Below are 23,673 nucleotides of genomic sequence, written 5' to 3' on the forward strand. Positions count from 1 at the left end.
AAGAAATGACCCCTTCTACAAAATCAGAATTTATCACTTAAAGCAAATAACTAGAGTAATAATATAAAAAGCTTCACTAACAACATATGACCACAATGATTAAAATTCTACTGCATGACACATAACAAATACTAAAACAAATGTGGGATGTATAAAGACCATTTGGTACATACAAACATATCATAATAAACCTCTATAAGATAATGCATACTGACATCTAGCAGTATAAAAAATCTTATCACACAGTTGTGTATGTCTGCATATGCATGCATTTGTGTTGTGTATTTAACTATAGTCCATTTTTTTATCACTGGAGGTAACAATCCACAAGAAATGTCAGATAAAGATTATGAAGAGATATTCAGTGACTCCTTTATTTTCTTTTGCTGACATTTTTGTCTTTTTTCAGTCTTGAATAACACTCTTGAATAAATGAGGTAACATAAATACAGAACTTCAAGCATATCTACAGAGGTTGTTGTAGCCACCTAGAGGTGCCTGGGAAATAAAACTACCTTAAGAAGCAAATGCAGAAGTGATAATATTTAGAACTTGAAATTTCAGGCAAGATATACTTTATCCTGTACTGGACTTTTACCTCCAAGAAAATGGACTATAGTTGTGGTTTGCAGGATATTATTTACATAGTATTCTGTCTCTTATTTCTTAATTTAGTTCACACTCATTACATTTCTTCAACTTTTATATACTTCACTTGCATACCACTTGTAATTGCACTCAATTCTATTTGCCCATTACCCTAGCTGGGTACCAGAATTTTATTTTACATCTTTATTACACATTTCTTTTGCAATCTGAATTTATAACTTGTTTTATCTGAGCAGGATATAGTTCTTCACATCTATGAATATAATGCCTTGGAACCATTTACACAATATATACACACAATTGTATTCACCTGATTATGACTTACAGGATAAGTTAATCTTGTAATATTCCAATTTTTCTTTCCTCATCAGGCAATCAATGGACACAAACGTTACAACAATGCATCACTGTACTCACCCTTGTACAGATTATCCCTGACAAGCTCCCAGGTAGATTTCCACTTCATTCCCCATAATTTCTAGGTAGATACTATGTACCTGATGAAGCCACATCCCATGTGGGCATCCCTTAGCCCTAATCATTCAAGTCTCTGAAAAATTACACCATGGACACAGTTATCTTCCAGTAGGCGAGCCACGTGAAAAGAATAACTCAGCTGGCATTTAATGACAAGGTGGCCTAATCACCTCAGCTTAGCATCAAGTACTTCCTGTTTTGGTGCAAACTCACAAGACATCAAGTGTTAACCCCTTCTGTAATCAGCTGGAACTTTTCCTTTAATTCTGGCTGTTGCCAGGTGATTTCAATTATCTCCATGACATTCCTCTCTGTGGTAACCCTCCCAATACCAAAGTGGTTAAGAAAAAACAGGAATAGTACATTTTTCAGGAACAAAATTTACAAATATATGGAATGAATTACTTGGACTTAATAAGCCCAACATATGTATGAAAAAGAAAGCAATAAAAAGTAAAAATAAAGCAAGGATGAGATGACATTCAGTAGAAAGGATTTCAAAGCCAGAATTTTGGAATCAAAAGAAATGGAAAACAGTGAAATTATAACCACTGATACAAGCAAAAACATAAACTAGTCAGTACAGTGTACACATCTCTCCTCATAAAATCATAGTAAAAGAAAGACCAGGGGTGAATGCTCCCTACTACAATGGCTAAGTCAGAAGGTCAAAGTAATGTTTATAAAGATCTGGATCTTCAGTACAATGAAATAAAGACATACAAAATGTCAACAATGGCAGTTTGTGGTGATGAAATAGTAGCTGCAAACATATAAGAAACAGTATCAACATGAGCAAAATTCCTCACACATTTCAGGGAGCCAGTCATTGTACCTCTAGAGCAGTGTTTCTCAACCAGGGTTCCCCGGAACCCTAAGGGTTCTACGAGAACAAGTGAGATAAGCTAATGCACTTTTGATTTTTGATGGGGAAGTGCGAGAGGTAAATGCAAGGGTAGTGGGTCAGGGATTGGAGATGGTTAAAGAAAATGGAGAAAAGTGGGAGGTGAGCCAGCTGTTGTTTGCGGACAACACTGCGCTTGTGGCAGGATCGGAGGAGGGATTGAGGAAGTTGGTGACAGAGTTTGGGAGAGTGTGTGATAGAAGAAAGCTGAAGATAAATGTGGGTAAAAGTAAGGTGATGAGATGTACAAGGGGTGAAAGTGGCAGTAATCTGGAAGTGAGCATTAAGGGAGAGCAACTGGAGGAAGTGGATAGTTTTAGATACTTGGGTGCAAATGTGGCAGGAAAAGGTGGAGTAAAGGTGGAGGTAGAATGTAGATTGAGAGAAGCGAGTAAATGCCTTGGTGGATTAAAAAGTGTAATGAGGAATAGAAATTTGGGAATGGATGCTAAGAGGAGACTGTATGAAGGAGTGATTGTGCCAACAGCACTGTATGGAGCAGAAACATGGAGCATAAGAGAGGAAGAGAGAAGGAGTTTGAATGTGTTTGAGATGAAGTGTCTGAGAAGTATGATGGGGGTTACTAGGCTAGATAGAGTGAGAAATGAGGAGGTGAGGAGGAGAATAGGGGTGGAAAGGGAGTTGGGAGATAGGGTTGATGAAAGAGTATTAGGATGGTTTGGACACATGGAAAGAATGAGTGAAGAAAGACTAGTAAAGGAGGTATGGAAGGCAGATGTGGAGGGAGTGAACATCAGGGGACGTCCTAGGATGAGATGGATGGATGGGGTGAAGGGGGCTTTGGAGAAGAGGGGAATGTCTGTTGAGGAAGGACGGGAGAGGACAGAAGATAGGGGTGAATGGAGAATGGTTGCATATGGAAGATGTTGTGATTGCATGAGGTGGAATGGACGGGGAGATGGGGGGTGAGGTAGTGTGTGTGAGCAAAATTTTGACGCAGCCCGAAGGGATTTCTCCCCGTCCTCTCCTTTTATGCAATGGGGGGACAGAGAGGGGGAGTCACCGATTTAATGAAGCAGCCTTGCTGTGGATGTGCTGTGTCTTGCAACACTGCTTCTGACCCAGGGCAGTGGACAGGGTGCAGGGATGACCCGTCATCTAGGAGGTGCTAAGATGGGAGGCAGGGTGGAGGGGTGTGGAGTGTTTTCAGGGATGGAATGGGTGGGAATGATTTTATGCCTTTTCCTTTTTGGCTACCTCCCTAGTAAGGGGGAAAAAGCCTTGGTATATGTATGTATTTAATTTCATATATGTAATATAATTAAACACACACAACATATTCTTGGTTATTGTAATAATGTAATATAGACATCATCCTATCTAACCTATCATTACAATGAAAATAAAATGAGGAAGATATGGCATATGTTTTTTTTTTTTGCGCAGGGGTTCCTTGAGACATGCAATTTATTCTAAAGGTTACGCAAGAGTGAAAAGGTTGAGAAACGCTGCTCTAGAGAATACAGCAAGGGGAATATTGTGCACGTATACACTTTTTTGTATATGTTTGCAAACCTCTCTGATTTTGTGTGCACTGGTGGCATCATCAGAAACATGATGGTCTTGCATTTGCTTGGCTGCAGATTCAAATCCTCTCCAATTTCCAGCTGTGACTATTAACAGCCCCAACAGAGCGAGCACACAAGACAAAAGTGATGGCTTCGGCTACAGCTATATGCCTTCTGGCATATGCTCCTCACCACCATCACTGCCACAAGTTGCCACTGTGTGTAAGGTATCAATCCCTTTCAAACTGGATGCCACTTTCATTTCTATTCTGCAGCACTCAATTACATGAATACAACTATGCAAATATAACAACCTATACATGCACATACACTAACACACATCTGCATGTACATTCAGAATTATGCTGAAAAAACATATAAGGGTAACAATAAACAAAAGAAGAAGAAGAAGAAGAAGTAGAAGAAGAGAGGAAAAAAAAAAAAAAAAAGTGGTTGGTAAGTTACTTAAAGAGACCAAAGACAGCTACGTAAGTGGTGTTCCTGCAAGATGGACAGCAAATCTGCCAATTTTTTAAATCTTGCCAACCCTTTCACCTCTATCAGAAGGTACAGCTCTGAGGGGCTGGCACTTGGTCCCCAAACTGAGCCCAAGATTTCTATATATCAGCTTCAACAGCATTTCTTACACTTTTTCCCATAGGGAGAGATGACAACTGGTAACTGCTCTCTTCTCCTTACCACTTTGAATTGAATGAATAGAATTATTGGTACAGCGAGTCCTCCTTATACGGTAATTCTTTATCCGGTAAATTCACAGTTACGGTATTTGGTAATTACTACCCTTGATTCTATTTACAGTGAGAAAAATTCACAGATACGGCATCCACTCATGTTTTGGAGGTGAAATTAGATATTTTGAGGAGGAAAGAGCAGGGAGAAGGTACGTCTGCCATTAATAGAAACCTGGGTTCAGTATACAGTAATTTCAATTTGCAGTAAGGTTTTCAGGAACGCATATGTACCGTATAATGAGGACTCACTGTATTAGCAGCCAAGCACCAGAGCCTTCCTACCACTTTGAGGTGATAACGTAGAAACAGTCCAACATTGATATAACAGACAACATTTCAATGTTTTTTTTTTTGAGATCTGCGGAAGGTTCTGAGGTCCATCGCCAGTGCAACAATTGACTGATTGATTAGTTATTTTACAGGGATGAGACAAAACTATACTATTATATTTATCATAATAATTTTTCTTTAATACAAAATTATGTCAGCCTTTGAACTCAAGATTTCCAGGTGTCTCATGGTAGAGTCAAATTTGTTTGCACGTGTTTGAATATATATACAGTCAAACCTCGGTTTTCGAACATAATCCGTTCGAGAAGGCTGTTCGAAAAGCGATTTGTTCGAAAACCGAAACAATTTTTCCCATTATAATCAATGTAAATAATTTTAATCCGTTCCAAGTCTAAAAAACAACTTTTTCTAATTTTTTTTTTACTATTTTACACCATAAACTGCACTGTATACTGTTTACCATAAATAAGTGTATCCCACTTCTTTTCTTAAACTTTTCCAACCACCCTCTGCTTGCTTTAAAATCAAACCCTTCCGGAATAATGCTAGGATCTTTTTTTATCAAATCTTCATACAATTGTCTTGCTTTGGCACAAATTGCATCTTCACTAAGAATACCTGCTAACTGTTTCTCATTTACGAAAATCAGCAAAAGTTTCTCCACTTCCTCCAATACCTGTGGCCTTTGTTTGCTAAAAACACTTGATCCTTTAGCCACATCACTTGCTTTAACCTGGTCTTTATTTTTTAGGATGGTGCTTATCGTCGATTTCGCCATCCCAAACTCCTTAGCCAACGCAGACACACGAACGCCAGATTCATATTTCGCTATTAATTCTTTTTTAAATTCAATAGTTTTGCGCACTACTTTCCTCTTTTCTTCACCACTTGAACTTGCTTTCTTTGGACCCATGATTGGGGGCTAATACACGATGCAAAGATGAAAAAAAGTCAGATTTACGTAAATAAGAACGAACACGTCTGCTCGGAATGAACTTTGATCGCAAATGCGCTACGGAGGAAGCGTCCTTGGCGTTCGAGTTCTCTCGGCTCGCGAGTGAGCCGCGTTCGGGTACGCTCGGCTTCTTTCGGTTTGTTCGAGAGCCGAAATTTGGTCGAGTTCTGAGACGTAAAATTCTCGAACTTTTTGGTCGAAAACCGATTTGGTCGAGAACAGAAGCGTTCGATAACCGAGGTTTGACTGTATATATATATATATATATATATAATATATACACACACACCTGAAAAGAACAGCTTATCACACAGAGTGATAGATATATGGAACAGATTGGATGAAAAAATAGTGTGTGCAAACACAATACAAGAATTTAAGAACAAACTTGATCTTTCGAGATACAAAAACGGGTCACCACGAGCATAGCTCCCCTTCCCATAAAATACAGCTAGGTAAAACAACTAGGTAAATACACACATGTATTTACCTAATTGTAGGAAAGGAAAAATGGGAGGTGGGGTGATGATGGCAGCAAAAAGAACTATCAAGGTCGAAGATGGGAGGAGTTCCTGAGATAATGAGTATAAGAATCATAATTGAAGGGAGGCGGGAAAAGAGATACCAGTGGTGGTTTTCAAGAGCATGGAATGAAGCTAGTGAAAACAATGATGAAAAATATATACCAAGGGAGGTAGTCAAAGTCAAAAGGCATACACCCACTCCCACCCATTCCACTCCTATCCACTAAACTTCCCTCCCTCTCATCATAGTTCCTCATGTATGTTGCGTCATCCTGCCCACTGCCCCCCTGGGTCACGAGCAATATAGCAAGACACAGCACATCCACAGCATGGTTGCTTCACTTAATTGGTGAACCCCCACTCTCCATCCCCTCATGCAGAAAAAGAGAGAAGACGGAGAAATCCCTTTGGGTATATCCACTCCCCCCACCTCCTTTCCTTGCATCACAGTTTCATCTATACATAACCATTCCCCTCTCACCACTATCTCCTGCCGCCTCCCTTTCATCTTAGCTCCTCATGGATGATGGGTCATCCCAGTGTGCCCACTACCCTGGGTCAGGAGCAATGCAGTAAGACACAGCAAGAATGAGGTGACATGATGACAATTTAATGAGAAAAAAAAAATAATAATAATAAAAAGTTGACATGGAGGATTCGCTAGTTTGGGATGAAAAATCAAGAACAAGTCACAGTTAAAGAAAAAAAAAAAAAAAGATGCTAGGAAGCACAGACCTCTACACTGATGCATTAATTTGTGGAATAAGACTGATGAAGATATAACCAGGTCCAACAACATACAGTACATGAATTGGCAATGTGATAAGTGAGGACAGAGATAATATAAGCACAACTCACACACACACTTACACATGCTAATACAACACACTTTCACTAATTTTTATTCTAATTCAAGTTTCTCCAGTCCACATTACCACAGTTGAAATGTCCTTGAAGAAAATGGGTAAAAATTTCATCTTGACTTGTTTTTAATCACTGATATGAAGATGGTTCAAAAGTCCTTTATCAAATGATTTCTGTGTTTTTGTTAAGAGTGGTGTTACTAGGTTTATTATAAATTCTTTCTTTACCTAAATAAATACTGTCTCTACGTTGCTATTTCAGTGCACCAATCAACCAATCAATCCGTTGCCCAAGGTCTTTCTTGTAGGAGACCAACAGCTCCCAGGTAATTGATTAAAGCCACCAGACAAACCCATAAATCACCTTGGAAAGAGAGAAAGAGATATTGTGCTGTTGTCCAGGGGCTGTTAGTGTGGAGCATTGTAAGGTAAGGTGTTCATTGTCCTGTGTGGTGGTTGCATCTAGGGTAGTTTGATTCTGTGGCCAGATCTATTGCATGTTGATACTATTTTAAATGCCGATACAATACATCCACACAAAAACACATACACACCCACATCACCAAACAAGTTCTTCAAGACAGACCATGAAACTCAATACTCCAACAATCCACCCAGTATCAGCCCCACAGAAAAATCCCTCTCAAGAGAAGACCCATACTAGTGTGCTTGCAGAGAACACCATCTAACACTGAAAGTTTTCAAATATGCTTATCTTTGCTACCTTTCTTCTTTTTCATATGGTCCAGTAATTCATTTTGTACTTTCCCTTGTGTTTTGTCAAATATATTTCTATGTCAAATCTCTTTGTGTGTATACATATTACCTGTCCTGCTGTAACTATCGGGTGATTCTACGGAGCGTACCATTTGCAATGACATGCAGCATAATATGTGTAGCCATGCCCAGCAAAATTGAAATATAAATGTAGTAAATATTGATGATTTCAAGAGCCTGAAATTGACTGAATAAATACCAGTAACTGATAATAACCTCCTTCTATTACTTTACCAGTTTGACTTACCTTGCACTCATTTCACATTTCTGATAGAGCCATTACCATCAGGAGGGCCCGGCAAATTTCATGACATTTTTTGTAAATACAGTCATATCTTTGTCAATTTGAAATCTTGTATGAGTCAAAAAATAGTGTTACTAAGAAGAAGGAAGAAGAAAGGAGGAGGAAGAAAGGAGGAGAAGGAAGAAGAAAAAGATAGCACACCAAAATATCATGGAATTGTAATTTTTGGGAACCCCTAATGCTTAATATATATATATATACAGACGCTCCTCTACTTACGTTCATTTGTTTTACGATTTTTCGAATTTAGGTTTGAACTGACAAAAAAAAAAAAAAAAGTGAATTTTTTAGTTTAGCGCGCTCTCCGTAGTTCAAACGATACTTATGCACGATGCTGCATCCATTGTTTACATGGCACAAACGACAGACTGAACGTGCCTTGCCTCATCCTCCTCACCCTCCTCCTCCACCACCTCAATTTATGTTGCTTGAATTTAATTTATTTGAAATTAATGTTATTATTTTACAATGTTATGTGTATAATTAATGATTTAGGGGTGTTTTATAAGATACGGTAATAGAATTTACGGATGTATAGTACAGTAACAACTTACGTTCGGCTGTTCGGAACGTAACTAAAACGTAAGTTGAGGAGCGTCTGTATATATATATATAATTAAACTCTCCTACATATACATACATAGATTTACCAAGGGCTTTTTCTCCCTTACAAGGGAGGTAGCCAAAGTCAAAGGCATCCACTCCCACCTATTTCATCTTCATATAAGGATTACAAAGGTGGAGCATGCCAACAGGAGACCTTTTGGTCCATATCTAGGTAAAAAAAAAAAAAAAAAAAAAAAAATCATAATGATAAATAAATGAATAAATAAAATCTATAACAATGTAAATAATTAATAAAATACATAAATGAATGCATAGGCATAGCTAAATAATAAACAAACAGGTAAACAGTAAATAATAATAAATTGACATATACATACATACATATACCAAGGCTTTTTCCCCCTTACAAGGGAGGTAGCCAAAAAGGAAAAGGCATTAAATAATTCCCACCTATTTCATCCACTCCCACCTATTTCATCTTCATATAAGGATTACAAAGGTGGAGCATGCCAACAGGAGACCTTTTGGTCCATATCTAGGTCGGGGAGAAGAAAAAAAAAAAAAAAAAAAAAAAAAAAAAAAATCATAATAATAAATAAATGAATAAATAAAATCTATAACAATGTAAATAATTAATAAAATACATAAATGAATGCATAGGCATAGCTAAATAATAAACAAACAGGTAAACAGTAAATAATAATAAATTGACATATACATACATACATATACCAAGGCTTTTTCCCCCTTACAAGGGAGGTAGCCAAAAAGGAAAAGGCATTAAATAATTCCCACCCAATCCATCCCTGAATATACTCCACACCCCTCCACCCTCCCTCCTATCTTAGCACCTTAAAAAAAAAAAAAAAAAAAAAAAAAACATAACTAATAATAAATGAGAATCAAGCAAATAATAATAAACAAACAGACAAATGATAACAAAACAAATAATATAAAATAAATGATAGTCATTAAAGCATCTTGCTTAGGTGTTTATCTAAATGATTCTTAAAGCTTCAAACTGAACTACACTGCACTGCCTCTGAAGGCAGTTTATTCCATTCATTAACTACATGGTTGGCAAAGTTGTTTCTACCCACTTCCAAATTAAATCTATTTCCGGACAGTTTGAGACCATTGTTTCTTGTCTCACATTCACCACCCCTCCCTCCCTTTTTTTTTTTTTTTTTTTTTTTGGCTCCTACTGGATAATGGGTCATCACTGCATCTCACCCACTACCCTAGGTCAGAAGCAATGGAGCAAGACACAGCACACCCACAGCAAGGCTGCTTCATTTAATTGGCAACAACCCCCTCTCTATTCCCTTATGCAGAAAAAGATGGGGAGAAACCCCTTCGGGCTGCATCAAAATACCATTCACACATACTCTCTCATCCCCCCTCCCCACTCACCCTTATCTTCTGTCTTCTCCCTCCTTCCTCAACAGATTTTCCCCTCTTTCCCAATGCCCCTTTTACCCTATCTATCCATCTCATCCTTGGTTGCCCTCTCATGTTCACTCCCTCCACCTCTGCCTTCCACACCTGTTTTACTAATATTTCTTCACTCATTCTTTCCATATGTTCAAACTATCCCTATACTCTTTCATCAACCCTATCTCCCAACTCCCTTTCCACCCCCACTCACCTTCTTACCTCCTCATTTCTCACTCTATCCAGCCTAGTGACCTCTACCATACTTCTCAGTCATTTTGTCTCAAACACATTTACTCTTCCTCTATTATGTTCCATATTTTTGCCTCATAGAGTGCTGTTGGCACAATTACCCCTTCATACATTCTCCTCTTAGCATACATTCCAAAATGTCTATTTTTCATTACACTTTTTAATCCCCTAAGGCATTTGCATGCTTCTCTCAATCTTCATTCTACCTCCACCTCCACTCCTCCCTTTCCTGCCATATTGACCCCCAAGTATCTAAAGCTATCCACTTCCTCTTGTCTCTCTCCATTAATACTCCCTTCCAACTTGCTGCCATCTTCTCCCCTTGCACATCTCATCACCTTACTTTTACCCACGTTTATCTTCAACATCCTTCTTTTATGTCACTAACTTTCTTAATCCCTCCTCTGATCCTTCTCTGAGCAAACAACAACTGGCTATTTTCTCAATTTTTTTTAACCACCTCCAATCCCTGGCCCAATAACCTTGCATTATCCTCTTGGACTACCCCATCCATGTATAAATTAAACAGCCAAAGCAACATGACACATCCCTGGGAAAATCCTACCTTTCCCTCAAACCACTCACTCTCTCCATTTCTAATTCTAACACAGGCTCTACTACTCTAGTAAAAACTCTTGACTGCTCTTATATATCTGCAATACCTCTGACAGTGTCTTCTGGTCTACCCTGTCATATGCCTTTTACAAATCCATAAAGGCCCAAAAAATATCCTTACCTTTATCTGAAGCCTTCTCACATATCTGCCTTACCACAAAAATCTGATCCATGCAACCCCTACCTGTCATAAACCCACACTGTTCCTCACTAATTATGCCCTTTGTTCCTCTCCTAATCCTCTCAATCAAAACCCTCCCATAAACCTTCCCAACTACACTTAACAAACTGATCCCTCTGAAACTACTATACTCACACTTGTCCCCTTTTCCCTTGTAAAGTGGAACTACATAGGCACTTCTCCAATCCTTCAGCATTCTACCATCTTTTAGACAAACATTAAATAACTTCACCAGCCAGTCCACCATTACTGTACCATTCTTTTTAGATATTCTGCCTGACACTTCATCTTTCCTTATTTCTCCTCCATTTTTCTCATTCTTCATTCATTTTCTTAGCACTTCCCACTGCAACTACCTTTCTTTCCCTATCCTTCTTCCTCTTGCTGCCGTCTCTTTCATTATCATCTCTGTATTTGTCCTTTTTACCGTCTTCTGTACTTAATTTGCCTCCCCTTCCTCTCTTAATTTCCTTCCAAAACATCTTTTTATTACTATCAAAAACTTCTATCATACTCTTACCCCATTTCACATCTCTTGTTTTTGCCTCCTTTATCTAATACTTTACTTCTCTTTTCTTTTTACATCTCGTATGATTCTCATCCTATTTTGCAACCAATCTGTGAATGCTCACTTCTCATCTACAACTTTCTTTGCTTCATTATCACCACCACTCACTACCCTTCCTTCTATTTCCTCCCATCCTCCTTGTTCCATACATCTTTGCACACCTTGTGACTCCTTCCTTGAAACATCTCTATTCCTCCTCCACTCCTCTATCCTTCACTCCCACTCTCCTCTCAGATTCTTCTTGTACTCATCCTTTTCTTTCTCATTTAAGCACTTTACTTTTAAGCACCTCCCTAACTTCTGTCCTTTTCCTCTTTTCTCATCTATCTTCCACTCTCCACTTACCTTTCACCAAAAATTATCTGATATTTCCCCACTCTCTCCCCTAAGAACATGTACATCTAAAACTTTCCCAACTCTTCCCCTGGTTACTACTATATAGTTCATTGAAGCCCTATCTACTACCCTTCCATCCAACACCCTCTCCCATGTGTACTTATGCTTGATTTTCTTCCTAAACACTGTATTTGCTATCATCAACTCTCTATAAACATCACCATCATCTCTCCACTACAATTTTTTCCTGTCAATCCACACTTCCCAACCACTTCGTCTATTGGTTTGTCTCCTACAATAGTTTTGAGATCTCCCAATACCACAATATTGACATTTCTCCCTAAACCCTCTTTGCACTCATTTAAATCTATACAAAGAGCCTCATTTTCCTCTACACTATTCTCTGCACCAGGCCCATATGCACTTACAAAAACCCACATCTCCATTCCCAGTTTCACCTCCTTCCACTCCACTAGCTTACCTATCTCTTCACTTACTAGTATAAGCACCCCTTCTCTCCCTCATCCTCTCTTCACTCCTGACACCCTCCCAATTACATTCCCAAACTCAAACTGGCCCCTCCCTTTCAACTTAGTTTCACTTAATGCCAACACATCCATCTTTCTTCTCACAAACATACTGCCTATCTCTTCCCTTTTACTCTCATCTGTACCACATACATGCACATTAAAAGACCCAAACCTTAGGGTTCTGGTTGGAAAACTCCTCCCAGACCCTCTTATGCCTTTGCTTTTTTTAGGAATGTCCCCTTTGGGGCTACAGAGAGTAGGATGCCTAGTCCTATCCCTGTCCCATTTTTGTTGCCTTTTACGACTCAAGTGGGAACACTCGATGGCCGTATTATTTCTCCCCTACCACAGGGTTTGGCAAAAAAGGAAATGAATATTCAAAGTGGTACAGGACAGTATTAAGAGTGGTGGGCCAGCATAATGTAATAAAATAGCATCATCTCTTTCTGGAGAGAGAGAGAGAGAGAGAGAGAGAGAGAGAGAGAGAGAGAGAGAGAGAGAGAGAGAGAGAGAGAGAGAGAGAGAGAGAGAGAGAGAGAGGAGAAAAAAAAGAGAGAGAAAAAAAAAAAGTGATCATTGTTGATTTAGAATACAAACACATGTAGGCTTGGACTGAGTTACCCCTTTCCCCAATTAGTCAAGAGATGTTTCACTTACCAGTTTTCACATTATAATTTCTTTGTTGGATCAGCCTTGTGTGGACCATGGTCTTTACCAAGTAATGAAATGATAAATTACTTAACAGCAGAGACAATAATAATGGCTGTTTCAATTTTTGTCGATTAGAAACTCACAACCCCATATTAGCTTCCAATAGTCCTTGGGCACTTTTGTAGATCTCTATGGGATGAAATGCTGAACTTGTCTGAGTGTAACTGTTCTGTCATCTGCTAGAGAGGAGGAAGAGGAAGAGGAAGAGGAGGAAGAGGAGGAGCAGGAAGAGGAGGAGCAGGAGGAGGAAGAAGAAGAGGAGGAGGAGGAGGAGGGATATGAAAGGAGGGGAAGAGAAGCAGCAGCACCAGCAACCACATGTTGCCAATTCTCCTCATGTCAAAAAGAGGATCATCAAAGCCGATGGAGTTCTTGTGCCCAGCTGGAGACCCTGCTCATCAAGGCTCCACCTCCATTTGGAGGTGAGGGTCTTGAATGGATTTAAAAAAGATCTGCATCAGAAATTATTTTCTCTAATGTCCATCCTGCAGAATAACCACAAGCTGGTATCCATTACTGCTTCCATACATGAGACATTGTGTTATGTATACTATTAACTGAAACTGGAAATCCTACTCAAAACAACATCTTTTAAATCAAACAAAGCTGCACGAGTATTTGAAAATATGCGTAATATAATTTAGATTGTGAAAAGTTAACCCATTCCCAGGCACTCTTGCAGCCAGCTGAAACCACCTGGCAGGTCAGAACAAAATCAGTCAAAAGCTAAACTGCCCAACAAAAGTTTAAATGACAAGAACCCTCTCCACCTGAAGTGAAATTAGTCGTTAGCTCTCCACAGTAACCTCCAATGCACCGATATACTGGCTTCCCAATGACTTGCTGGTTAATATCTCTGCATCCAAAGTATGTTATTTGATATCCTAATGCATTTTATATGCATTATTATGTTATCTAACATTACTTGTACCATAATTTTGATTTGAGTAAACTCAGGCTATATATCTCCAGAACCTATTTCCATTTAATTCAATCTTAATTCTCTTTTTATTACTGGGTGATGTTATCTGGAATCTCCTTCACATACATACTTATCATACATATGTACATACATATATACATATATATATGCATATGTACACACACACATACACATACACACACAAGTACATACATGCACACACACAATATATATACAATGCATTTTCATACAACTATCCAAAGGCATACATACTAATACTTAACTATGTGTACTTGTGTAAATGTAAATTTCTGTATACATTATACACACTGATATATACAAAATATTTGAATTCATTTGTTATTTATTAACAAATATAACCAAATATTCTTACAATACTTGCTTTCAAGGCCACCCCTGCAGAAGAGATATTGTTTCCACTCCGGCTAAGTGGCCACTCAAATGTTAGATCAGTGCAAATAATGACAATTGAAATGCCATACATGTCACTCAGCATGAGTGATGACTGAAATGACTGAAATGCATCACTCACAAGACAACTGAAATGGCATGAGGTAATTAATATAACAAATTATCATTACAACACTATGTCCAAGATGACAACCTGAGTGTAGTAATGTCACTTCAGAAATGTAATAAATGACACCTCATTATTTATCTTTATAAAAAGGTGAAAAAATGAACTACCACTGTATCTGTGATTAAGATGACAACAGACATCACACCATTTAATATTTTATAATCAGTGCAATGTCATACTAACATTCAGCAGAGTCGACAATTGAAATGTCATGACTGTTTACAGGTTGCAATACTCTTGACACTAATGCAGGATGTGGGCTTGCTTCTTCTTCGCTTCCCGACAGCAGATTTCCTATCTCGGGGCTCGTCACCACCTGATGCTTCCGAGATACAGTCGGTTTGGTTACGTGACTCTGTATGACCAAAACATAAAACATAGCATTAAGTCTCTCTTCATTATGAATTGAAACAATGAAAATGAACTGAGATGTAATCCCTTGTGTGATGGGTGGTACTATACCTTTAATTCTGACTTGCTACCCTATTCTACTAATTTCTATGGCAACCCTTTTGGTAGCAAGAAGTTATTGCCAATTTAGATTAATCCAGTTAAATTCTATTTTCAATACAAATAAAATCTAAAATTACAATGGAAAACAACTGTTGTTAGATCATTCTAAAAACAAAATAAAATATAATTAGATCAAACCAAATAATATAAATAAATAACAATTAGTTGTTGTCACTGCTCCTCCAGCCAATTACAACTCAAATTTAGGCAGATGAGCTTACATGAGATAAATGTGCAGGAAGGTATTTTGACTGCAAGTTCCTCTGTACTGCTAGACTGGGCCAGTTTTTCATGGGATGTGAATACAATATAAATGCATATTCAAAAAGGCCTTTCCTCACTTGGAGGTGGTGAAGTCAAAGCATATGCTCACCCTACAACCAAACCAGACGTATCTAAAAACCATTTCTTGTCCCTCACATCTTAGCAATGTGCAGACGAAGGGTCATCTCTGTCCCATGCCACACTTCTTCAAAGAGAATACGGCGTGACACAATGCTTCCACAGCTGTAGTTTGTTTACCCCCGCAGCTCCATTACATGGCAAACCCCCTTCCCCTACACACACCTTCTCCACATAATTTTTTTATTAACAGACAAAAATAACATCCCTGCAGACCATGCCATTTCCTCATTCATTTATAACCACTATTCACTCCTATCTTTTGTATATTTCCTTGTTCATGACATTCCTCCCGCATCCAATGCCCCCTTCAATCCATCTGTCTACCTCGTTCTTGGTGTTCCCTAGTTACTCCATCCACTTCGGCTTTACACATTCTCCCAGCTAGTCTTTCCTCAATTATTCTTCCCATATTCCAATACCAACTCAGCAATCTAGGCTCTACTCTATTTACCAACTCTCTTTCCACCCCAACTCCCTACTTCACTTCCATATATCTCACTCTACCCACCTTTGTTACATCTAGAGTACTTCTTAAACACCTTCATCTCAAACATCTTTAGACTCTTCCTTTTGCCTCCTTCATATTTTCCATGTCTTGGCTCTCTTCAGTGATGTGGGAACAATCACTCCCTCATATCATCTCTTCTTTGGGTTCATCCCCATAAGTCCATTCTCATAACACTTTATTTCCAAAAGAAATTTAATTGTTTCCATTACATTACTCTACAATTAGCTTCCACCCCTAGTTTTCCTTTATCTTCCATATTTGACCTCAAATACTTAAGCTCTCCACATTCTCCACCTCCTCACCCTGTAAACTTACCACCCTCATCCCTTTGTCCACATTTATTTTCATTTTCCTCTTCTCACATTTTTTCCCAAGCTTTGCCACCAGCTACCTCAGTCTATCCCCTCAGTTAGAACTGTAGTGTCATCTGCAAACAGCAACTGGCTCACCTCCCACTTACTTCCACTCTCAATAACTCCACCCCTGCCTAGCATCTTTGTGTTTACCTCCCTCACCACCCCAACTATATACATGTTTAACAACTATGTATCATATACTGTACCATATAAAACAAATGAAGTACATTTACAACAGTTTACTGGCATGTTATATCCATGGATAGTATGTTGTATGTGTTGCAATGAGGCTAGTGTGTCCCATTCAAAACTTTGAGTCATGAAAACCTGTCTATGAATATTTTTGGATGCAATGCAACTGTGTGGGAGGGACTGAGCAGTGGCAGCCATGAAGTCAGAGTCAAAGTTGGTCTCATGCTCGATAGCATAGGGTCATGTCTTGTAGAGACATGTATACTAGGCCTTGGGATAATGTGGGAAGGTGGCCCGTTCCTTTCCGCCCCTGCCTTGACTCCCCAGCAGATGCCAGTACTCATTCACAGCTGAGCTGACTGGTGGGAGCAGGTCAGGTGCGAACCCAGGATCCTGCAATGCAAAGCCAAAGCTCTACCACTGGGCCATGCCACCCGCATGCATAAAGTAGATGAAGCGAAAGAGTGAACAAGACTGAACAAGGTTGACACACAGTCTGACCTGGGGTGAAATCTAAGAGCTGTCTCAAGTGTTGGTTTATTCATGCAAGCTTTATACATTTGAACAATGATGCATGTAGACACATGGGTATGTTTATTGAGTGAACCTTTGGTATCCACTACAAGATGGAAACTGTACAGGAGAGAGTTTGGTGGGAAGGAGAGCAGAATATATATATATATATATATATATATATTTATATATATACATTTAGATATGTTTAGATATAGATATATATATATATATATATATATATATATATATATAGAGAGAGAGAGAGAGAGAGAGAGAGAGAGAGAGAGATAGAGGGGGAGGGAGAAGGAAGGGGAGGGAGAGAGGAAGGGGAGGGGGGGAGGAAGGAAGGGGAGAGGGAGGATCAGAGAAAGTAGAGGGCCAGAAGGGGAGAGAGAGAGAGAGAGAGAGAGAGAGAGAGAGAGAGAGAGAGAGAGAGAGAGAGAGGAGATAGAGAGCATACCAAGTATGGCATTTGCATGCATTACTGCCAGCTCCTGATTGAATGGTGCGGATACGGTTGACTGCAAACAGAGCACAATCACATCTACTCTGTGACAGGGACCCAACTTATCCAGACCCAAGATATTGCAGGTTAACTTAACATGGATATATAGATACTGGTATGTAAACATTTGTGGATGTGTATGGATATCTGATTTGCCATAGTAGATATATAGACAGAAACATGAACAAGAAACCTTACTGTCCTAACTAACATGTACGTGTGTATTTAGTAAGTGTGGAAGGCAGAGGTGGATGGGGTAACTTCAGGGGAAGACCAAGAAGGATATGGATAGACGGGGTGAAGGGGGCCTTGGGTAAAATGAAAATGCCTGTTGAGCAGGGCAGTGAGAAGGCTGGAGAGGGGAATAGATGGGAAAGTCAACATTTGTCAGCTCTCCATGTGTGAAAAGGTGTGTGTGTGTGTGTGTGTGAGAGAGAGAGAGAGAGAGAGAGAGAAATAAAAAATACAGTTGATGTTGATGGAGACAGAAATCTTGGGCCCAATTCAAAGACCAAGTGTCAGCCCCTCAGGGCTGCACCTCCTGATGAAGGTGATGAGGTTGATAGGTTATAAAAATGAGCTAACAAGACAATTTCCTCAACCCAGCAAGATGGAACATGCCATCAGGCTGCACACATTCACGTCTACATCAGTTAGGGCATATAGTTTCATTCATTATGCTTCTATCTGTGTATCTTTTACTGCAAATAAAGTATGGTAATTGTCACTTATCTTGGCATAATTTCAGACTATGCATGAAGTTGCTGCCTGAGGTTTCATTGACTGAAAACCTGCTTCCCTACAGTAGTCAGCAATGATCCTATAGCCTTAAGATTTCCAGTGAGTAAAACTATCAAGAATATGATACAGAAGAAATTACAATAATTCTTTACCATTGAGCTGGTGTTCAGAAATATATTCATCAGACTGGAATTCTTCTCCATAGTAATGATGGGACTGTAAATATGGCACTACGGTCATTGTGTGGCGGTCATCTTCTCCTCCTACTGGGACTTCGTCCAGGCCACGTGGGTGTTTCTTTTGGCACCAACTACAAGAACAAGATTCCATTGAATAATTAATGAAGAAATAAAATAAATAAAGATGATGACAGTACCAGAATAACAAGTCAAACGTTTTCAGTGAAATTTGAATAGGATGTATACACAAATGGGTAGCAATCACACTGGTCTAACAGAATGACAGTATGAACCACAACAAAACAAATACCAGCACAGCACACTCACAAGACAAATATCAAGAAACTTATACACCCACTGTATGCCTTTGTGCACAGTTCTGGTTTTTAACACTACAAAGCCAAACAAAGTCTAAGCATAGGTTTGCGTTGATTGTAATACATTGCACTTACTCGTGATTCTTGACTTTATACAATGACATCCTCTTCCTAGGGTCCTTGAGTAGCATTTTTTCTAGTAGGCTTACCAAGACAGGATCCAATTCTTCTGGAATTGTCACCGGCATCTCACAAATATTCTCGTACAGACGGAAAACATTTTCACCTTCAAAAGGATATTCTCCAGTAGTCAAATTATATCTGAAATGAAGCACAAAATATAAGTTGATGACAAGTTTTGATAAAAATAATTAAGTAGTTTCAATGACCCATAACAATGACTGCTTTCAAGGAGCAACTGAAATTTGACCAAAATATAAAAACATCAATAAGAGATCAAAATGAAAAGCAGTATGATTCAATGGAGGCATTAGAAAGGAGGGGCAGCAAAGTTGAAAAGCAGCTCAGCATTTCTTAATGAGAAGAAATTTGTTTGACAAAGACAAATGTTGTCTCTCCCTGGTCAATAGAAGTGGCCCTAAAGGCCTTGAAGTACTAACTGCATATTCCTAAGCAGTCAATACCCTGGCAAGATTATCAAATGAATCCTAAAGACACCTTTTGCCTGTAACTCATCAACACTCAACACCTACAATATATAAGGAAAACTACCTCATAAACAAGAACACCTGGGACGATGAGCTATCTCACACATTATAGCATTCAACTACATTAAGAGTCTAAAGCCGGGTCCACACTTGTTGCATTTCCACATATCGTATCATCTTTGCGTACCACCTAGTGATACAATATGGTGCAACAGGGTATTGTATCCACTTGTTGCGTATGCACCTGCTGTATACAGATACACAACAAGTGGGTATAATACCCTGTTGCACCGTATCGTATCACTAGGTGGTACGCAAAAATGATACGATATGTGGAAATGCAACAAATACCCACTTGTTGCGTATGCACCTGCTGTATACAGATACACAACAAGTGGGTATAATACCCTGTTGCACCGTATCATATCACTAGGTGGTACGCAAAAATGATTCGATATGTGGAAATGTAACAAGTGTGGACCCAGCTTAAGGCAACAAAATGTATGAGCTTCAGTGAACTACTTACAAGGTACATCCAGCACTCCAGACATCAACCTTGAATCCTGGAAACACTTTTGCTCCTCCAGCAACTTCTGGGGGCTGGAACAATGGAGAACCCTGGCTGGTTGTGATATCATCATTCCCAGCTAAGATACTCACTTGCTGAAAGAATATTGTAAGGTTACCATCTACTGGAGGAGAAAAATAAAATAAAATAAAATAAAATAAAATAAATAAAATAAGATAATAATAATAAATAAATTAATTAATCAATAAATAAAATAAAATAATAAACTAACTGGTGTTGTAGACAGTCACCACCACTTGCAGGTAGCTGCCACTGGTCCTTTAAATATCAAGAAACATAGTTATCAACTCATTACAAATTCACTACTAATAAAAAAATTACCTCAGCAACACCAAAATCTGATATTTTGAGTGTACTGTCTGTTGTGAGTAGTAAGTTGCCTGGCTTGATGTCTTTGTGAATAACTCCTCGACTATGAAGATACTCTAAACCATCTACCAACTGTACAAAGTATCTGTAAAGATAAAAGACATACCAATCAAGTTCCAAAAGTAATAAAAGTATATATATATATATATATATATATATATATATATATATATATATATATATATATATATATATATATATATATACACACACACACACACACACACACACACAAGGAAAAATTAAGATAAACATACACTCGCCATGCTTCAAAAGGGCCTTCACCATCCTAACCCTCTCTGAGATGTTAAACCATATCATATATAATGACTTGATGGGGAGAAGAAAATGACAAGAGCTATAAGAAAAAAATAGATACAAGGAACATTGAAAGAGATGAAGGATGGTAAAGCACCTGTGTTAGACAGGTGTCATGTGAAGTGCCTGACGAAGGGAGAGACAGTTCCAATGGACACTTGTGAGGTTGTTTAGTGTGTACTTAAGGAAGGGGAATGTGCCAGCAGACTGGAAGAATGAACACACACACACACCAAGGGCTTTTTCCCCCTTACAAGGGCAGTAGTCAAGTCAAAAGACAAGTACCCACTCCCACACATTCCTCTCCCATCCACCACCCTTCCCTCCCTCTCATCTTAGCTCCTCATGTATGACAGGTCATCCCTGTATTCCACCCACTACCCTGGGTCAGGAGCTATGTAGCAAAAGACAGCACATCCACAGCAAGGCAGCTTCACTTCATCATCAATCCCCCCCTCTCTATCCCCTCATACAGAAAAAAGGGAAGAGAGGAAGAAATCTCTTCATGCTGCATCAAAATATCATTCATACATAACCACTCTTTACTCCCCCATCCCCCACCCACTCCCTTCCTTGTATGACAGTATCATCAATACACAACCATCCTCCACTCACCCTTATCTCCTGTCTTCTCCTATCCTTGCTCAACAGACATTCCTCTTACTCAAAGCCCTTTTCACCCCATCCATCCATCTCATCCTTGGTTGTCCCCTTAAGTTCACTCTATCCACCTCTGCCTTCCACACCTCTTTTACTAATCTTTCTTCACTCCTTCTTTCCATGTGTCCAAACCATCCCAATACTCTTTCATCTGCCATCTCCTTTTCCACTCCAGCACTCCTCTTCATTTCCTCATTTCTCTCTCTATCCAAACTTGTAACCCCTACCATACTTCTCAGACATTTCACCTCAAACACATTTAAACTTTTCCTCTTTAATTCCAGGTCTCTGCCCCATACAGTGCCATCAGCACAATCACTCCTACATTTGTCTCCTTGTATCCATTCCTAAATGCCTATTTCTCATTACACTTTTTAATCCTCCAAGGTTTTTACTTGCTTCTCTTAGTCTACAATTTACTTCCACCTTCACTACTCCCTTTCCTGCCACATGCAGCACCCAAATACCTAAAGCTATCCACTTCCTCCAGCCTCTCTCCTTTAAGACTTACTCCCATTTTGCTGCCATCCTCTTCCCTTGTACATCTCATCACCTTCCTTTTACCCACATATATCTTCAACTTTCTCCTATTGCATACCATCCCAAATTATCACTACCTCCCTTAGTTCTTCCTCTGACCCTGCCACAAGCACAGTGTCATCAGCAAACAACTGGCTCACCTACAGCTTTTCTCCATTTTCTTTACCCATCTCCAGTCCCCTGCTCAATACCATCATCTTTACCTCCTGCACCACCTCATCCATGTACAAATTGAACAGCCATGGCAACATGGCACATCCCTGTCACAGTCTCTCCTTTACCTCAAACAACTTACTCAATCTCTCCATTTCCAATTCTAACACAGGCTCTACTAATCTAGTAAAAACTTTTGACTTCCCTTAACAGCTTTCCCCATCCCATTTATTTGCAAAACCTCCCACTATGCCTTTCTGTCTACACTGTCAAAAATCTTTTCCAAATCCACAAAGGCCCCAAAAAATATTCTTACCTTTTACCAAAGCTTTCTCACATATTTGCCTTACAACAAAAATCTGATCCACACAACCCCTACCTTTCCTAAACACACACTGTTCCTCACCAATTACTCCCTCTGTTCCTCTCCTAATCCTCTCAATCAAAACTCTCCCATAAGCCTTCCCAACTACACTCAACAAACTGATCCCTCTGAAACTACTACATAGATATTTGTCCCCCTTTCCCTTGTAAAGCAGAACTATACAGACACAGTATATATATATATATATATATATATATATATATATATATATATATATATATATATATTCAACCACCCCTCTTATTTCAGCATCTTGAAGATTAAATCAATCTGTTCTCAAAATAACAATTCTATAAACAGTATATCCAAAAATATATAAACTAATATCAATAGATGATTACACTTGTTTTATCACTCCAAGTCTTAAGCTCAATTTATAACACAGTAATGAAGATTACAAAAGAATATGTATACATGTAGGCTTATCATATACTTACTTGTGTGCTTGCCATATAGGAAACTTCTTGCCAGTTGCCTTGTTTAACATGTCCTGAAGTCCCGTAACACAATATTCCATCACCATATATATCTGGAATGAACACTTGTTTATCTTCCTCCATACCATAAACACAGTCCCATCATTCCTTATGTGAAAAAAGTGAAGGAGGGAAGAGAGGGGAGAAAAGCAAGAAAACAGAAAATAAGGGGAAAAGAATGAAGCGGGAAAGGAGAGGGGCAGGGCAGATGCAAAGGAGGGAGAGGAGAGAGGGAGGGGGAATGAGACAAAGAGTGATGAGGAAGTAGGCAACAGGACTGAGAAAGTAGGGGAGATCAAAAGAAAGACAAAGAAAGGGAAGACAGAAGGGATGAGTACGAGAAAGGCCGAGATTCATTCATAATTTGTACATAAACACATTCCCAGTTAAACATTAAAGAATAGTTCACAATGATTTGTTAACTGGATTACTCATTCATGTTCTGCCCAGCTCAACTTCAAAGTCTGGTCCAAACTAATTCTATTTGTTTGTGAACCTCACCCGCAATCCCTTTGCTATGGTGATACACTACAGATTACACCCTGGCTAACACTACATAATCTTATTCACTTCAGGAGAAA

The 23,673-nt window shown here is 38.9% G+C and overlaps 1 protein-coding gene across 6 annotated transcripts in view; it reads right to left on the reverse strand.

Moving 5' to 3' along the window:
• LOC143039546 (serine/threonine-protein kinase stk11-like) overlaps nt 1-23,673 on the reverse strand; it is a 51,213-nt gene that overhangs the window by 11,615 nt on the left and 15,925 nt on the right. For 2 of the 6 annotated variants that reach the window (XM_076209729.1, XM_076209728.1), the window contains exons 3-8: nt 23,054-23,145; nt 20,513-20,645; nt 20,129-20,265; nt 19,070-19,255; nt 18,591-18,748; nt 14,886-15,057 (exon numbers count right to left, since the gene is read on the reverse strand). In XM_076209729.1, the coding sequence (XP_076065844.1) occupies nt 14,912-15,057; nt 18,591-18,748; nt 19,070-19,255; nt 20,129-20,265; nt 20,513-20,645; nt 23,054-23,145 (852 nt within the window). In that variant the 3' untranslated portion in view covers nt 14,886-14,911. Of the gene's footprint in view, nt 1-475; nt 1,160-14,812; nt 15,058-15,588; nt 15,685-18,590; nt 18,749-19,069; nt 19,256-20,128; nt 20,266-20,512; nt 20,646-23,053; nt 23,146-23,673 lie in introns of those variants that run through there. The other 4 variants (XR_012967647.1, XM_076209730.1, XM_076209731.1 and 1 more) reach the window with 4 other exon arrangements.

Source organism: Oratosquilla oratoria, chromosome 26 (genome assembly GCF_046742065.1).
Source record: "Oratosquilla oratoria isolate Oo_2021 chromosome 26, ASM4674206v1, whole genome shotgun sequence".
Lineage (NCBI taxonomy): Eukaryota > Metazoa > Arthropoda > Malacostraca > Stomatopoda > Squillidae > Oratosquilla > Oratosquilla oratoria.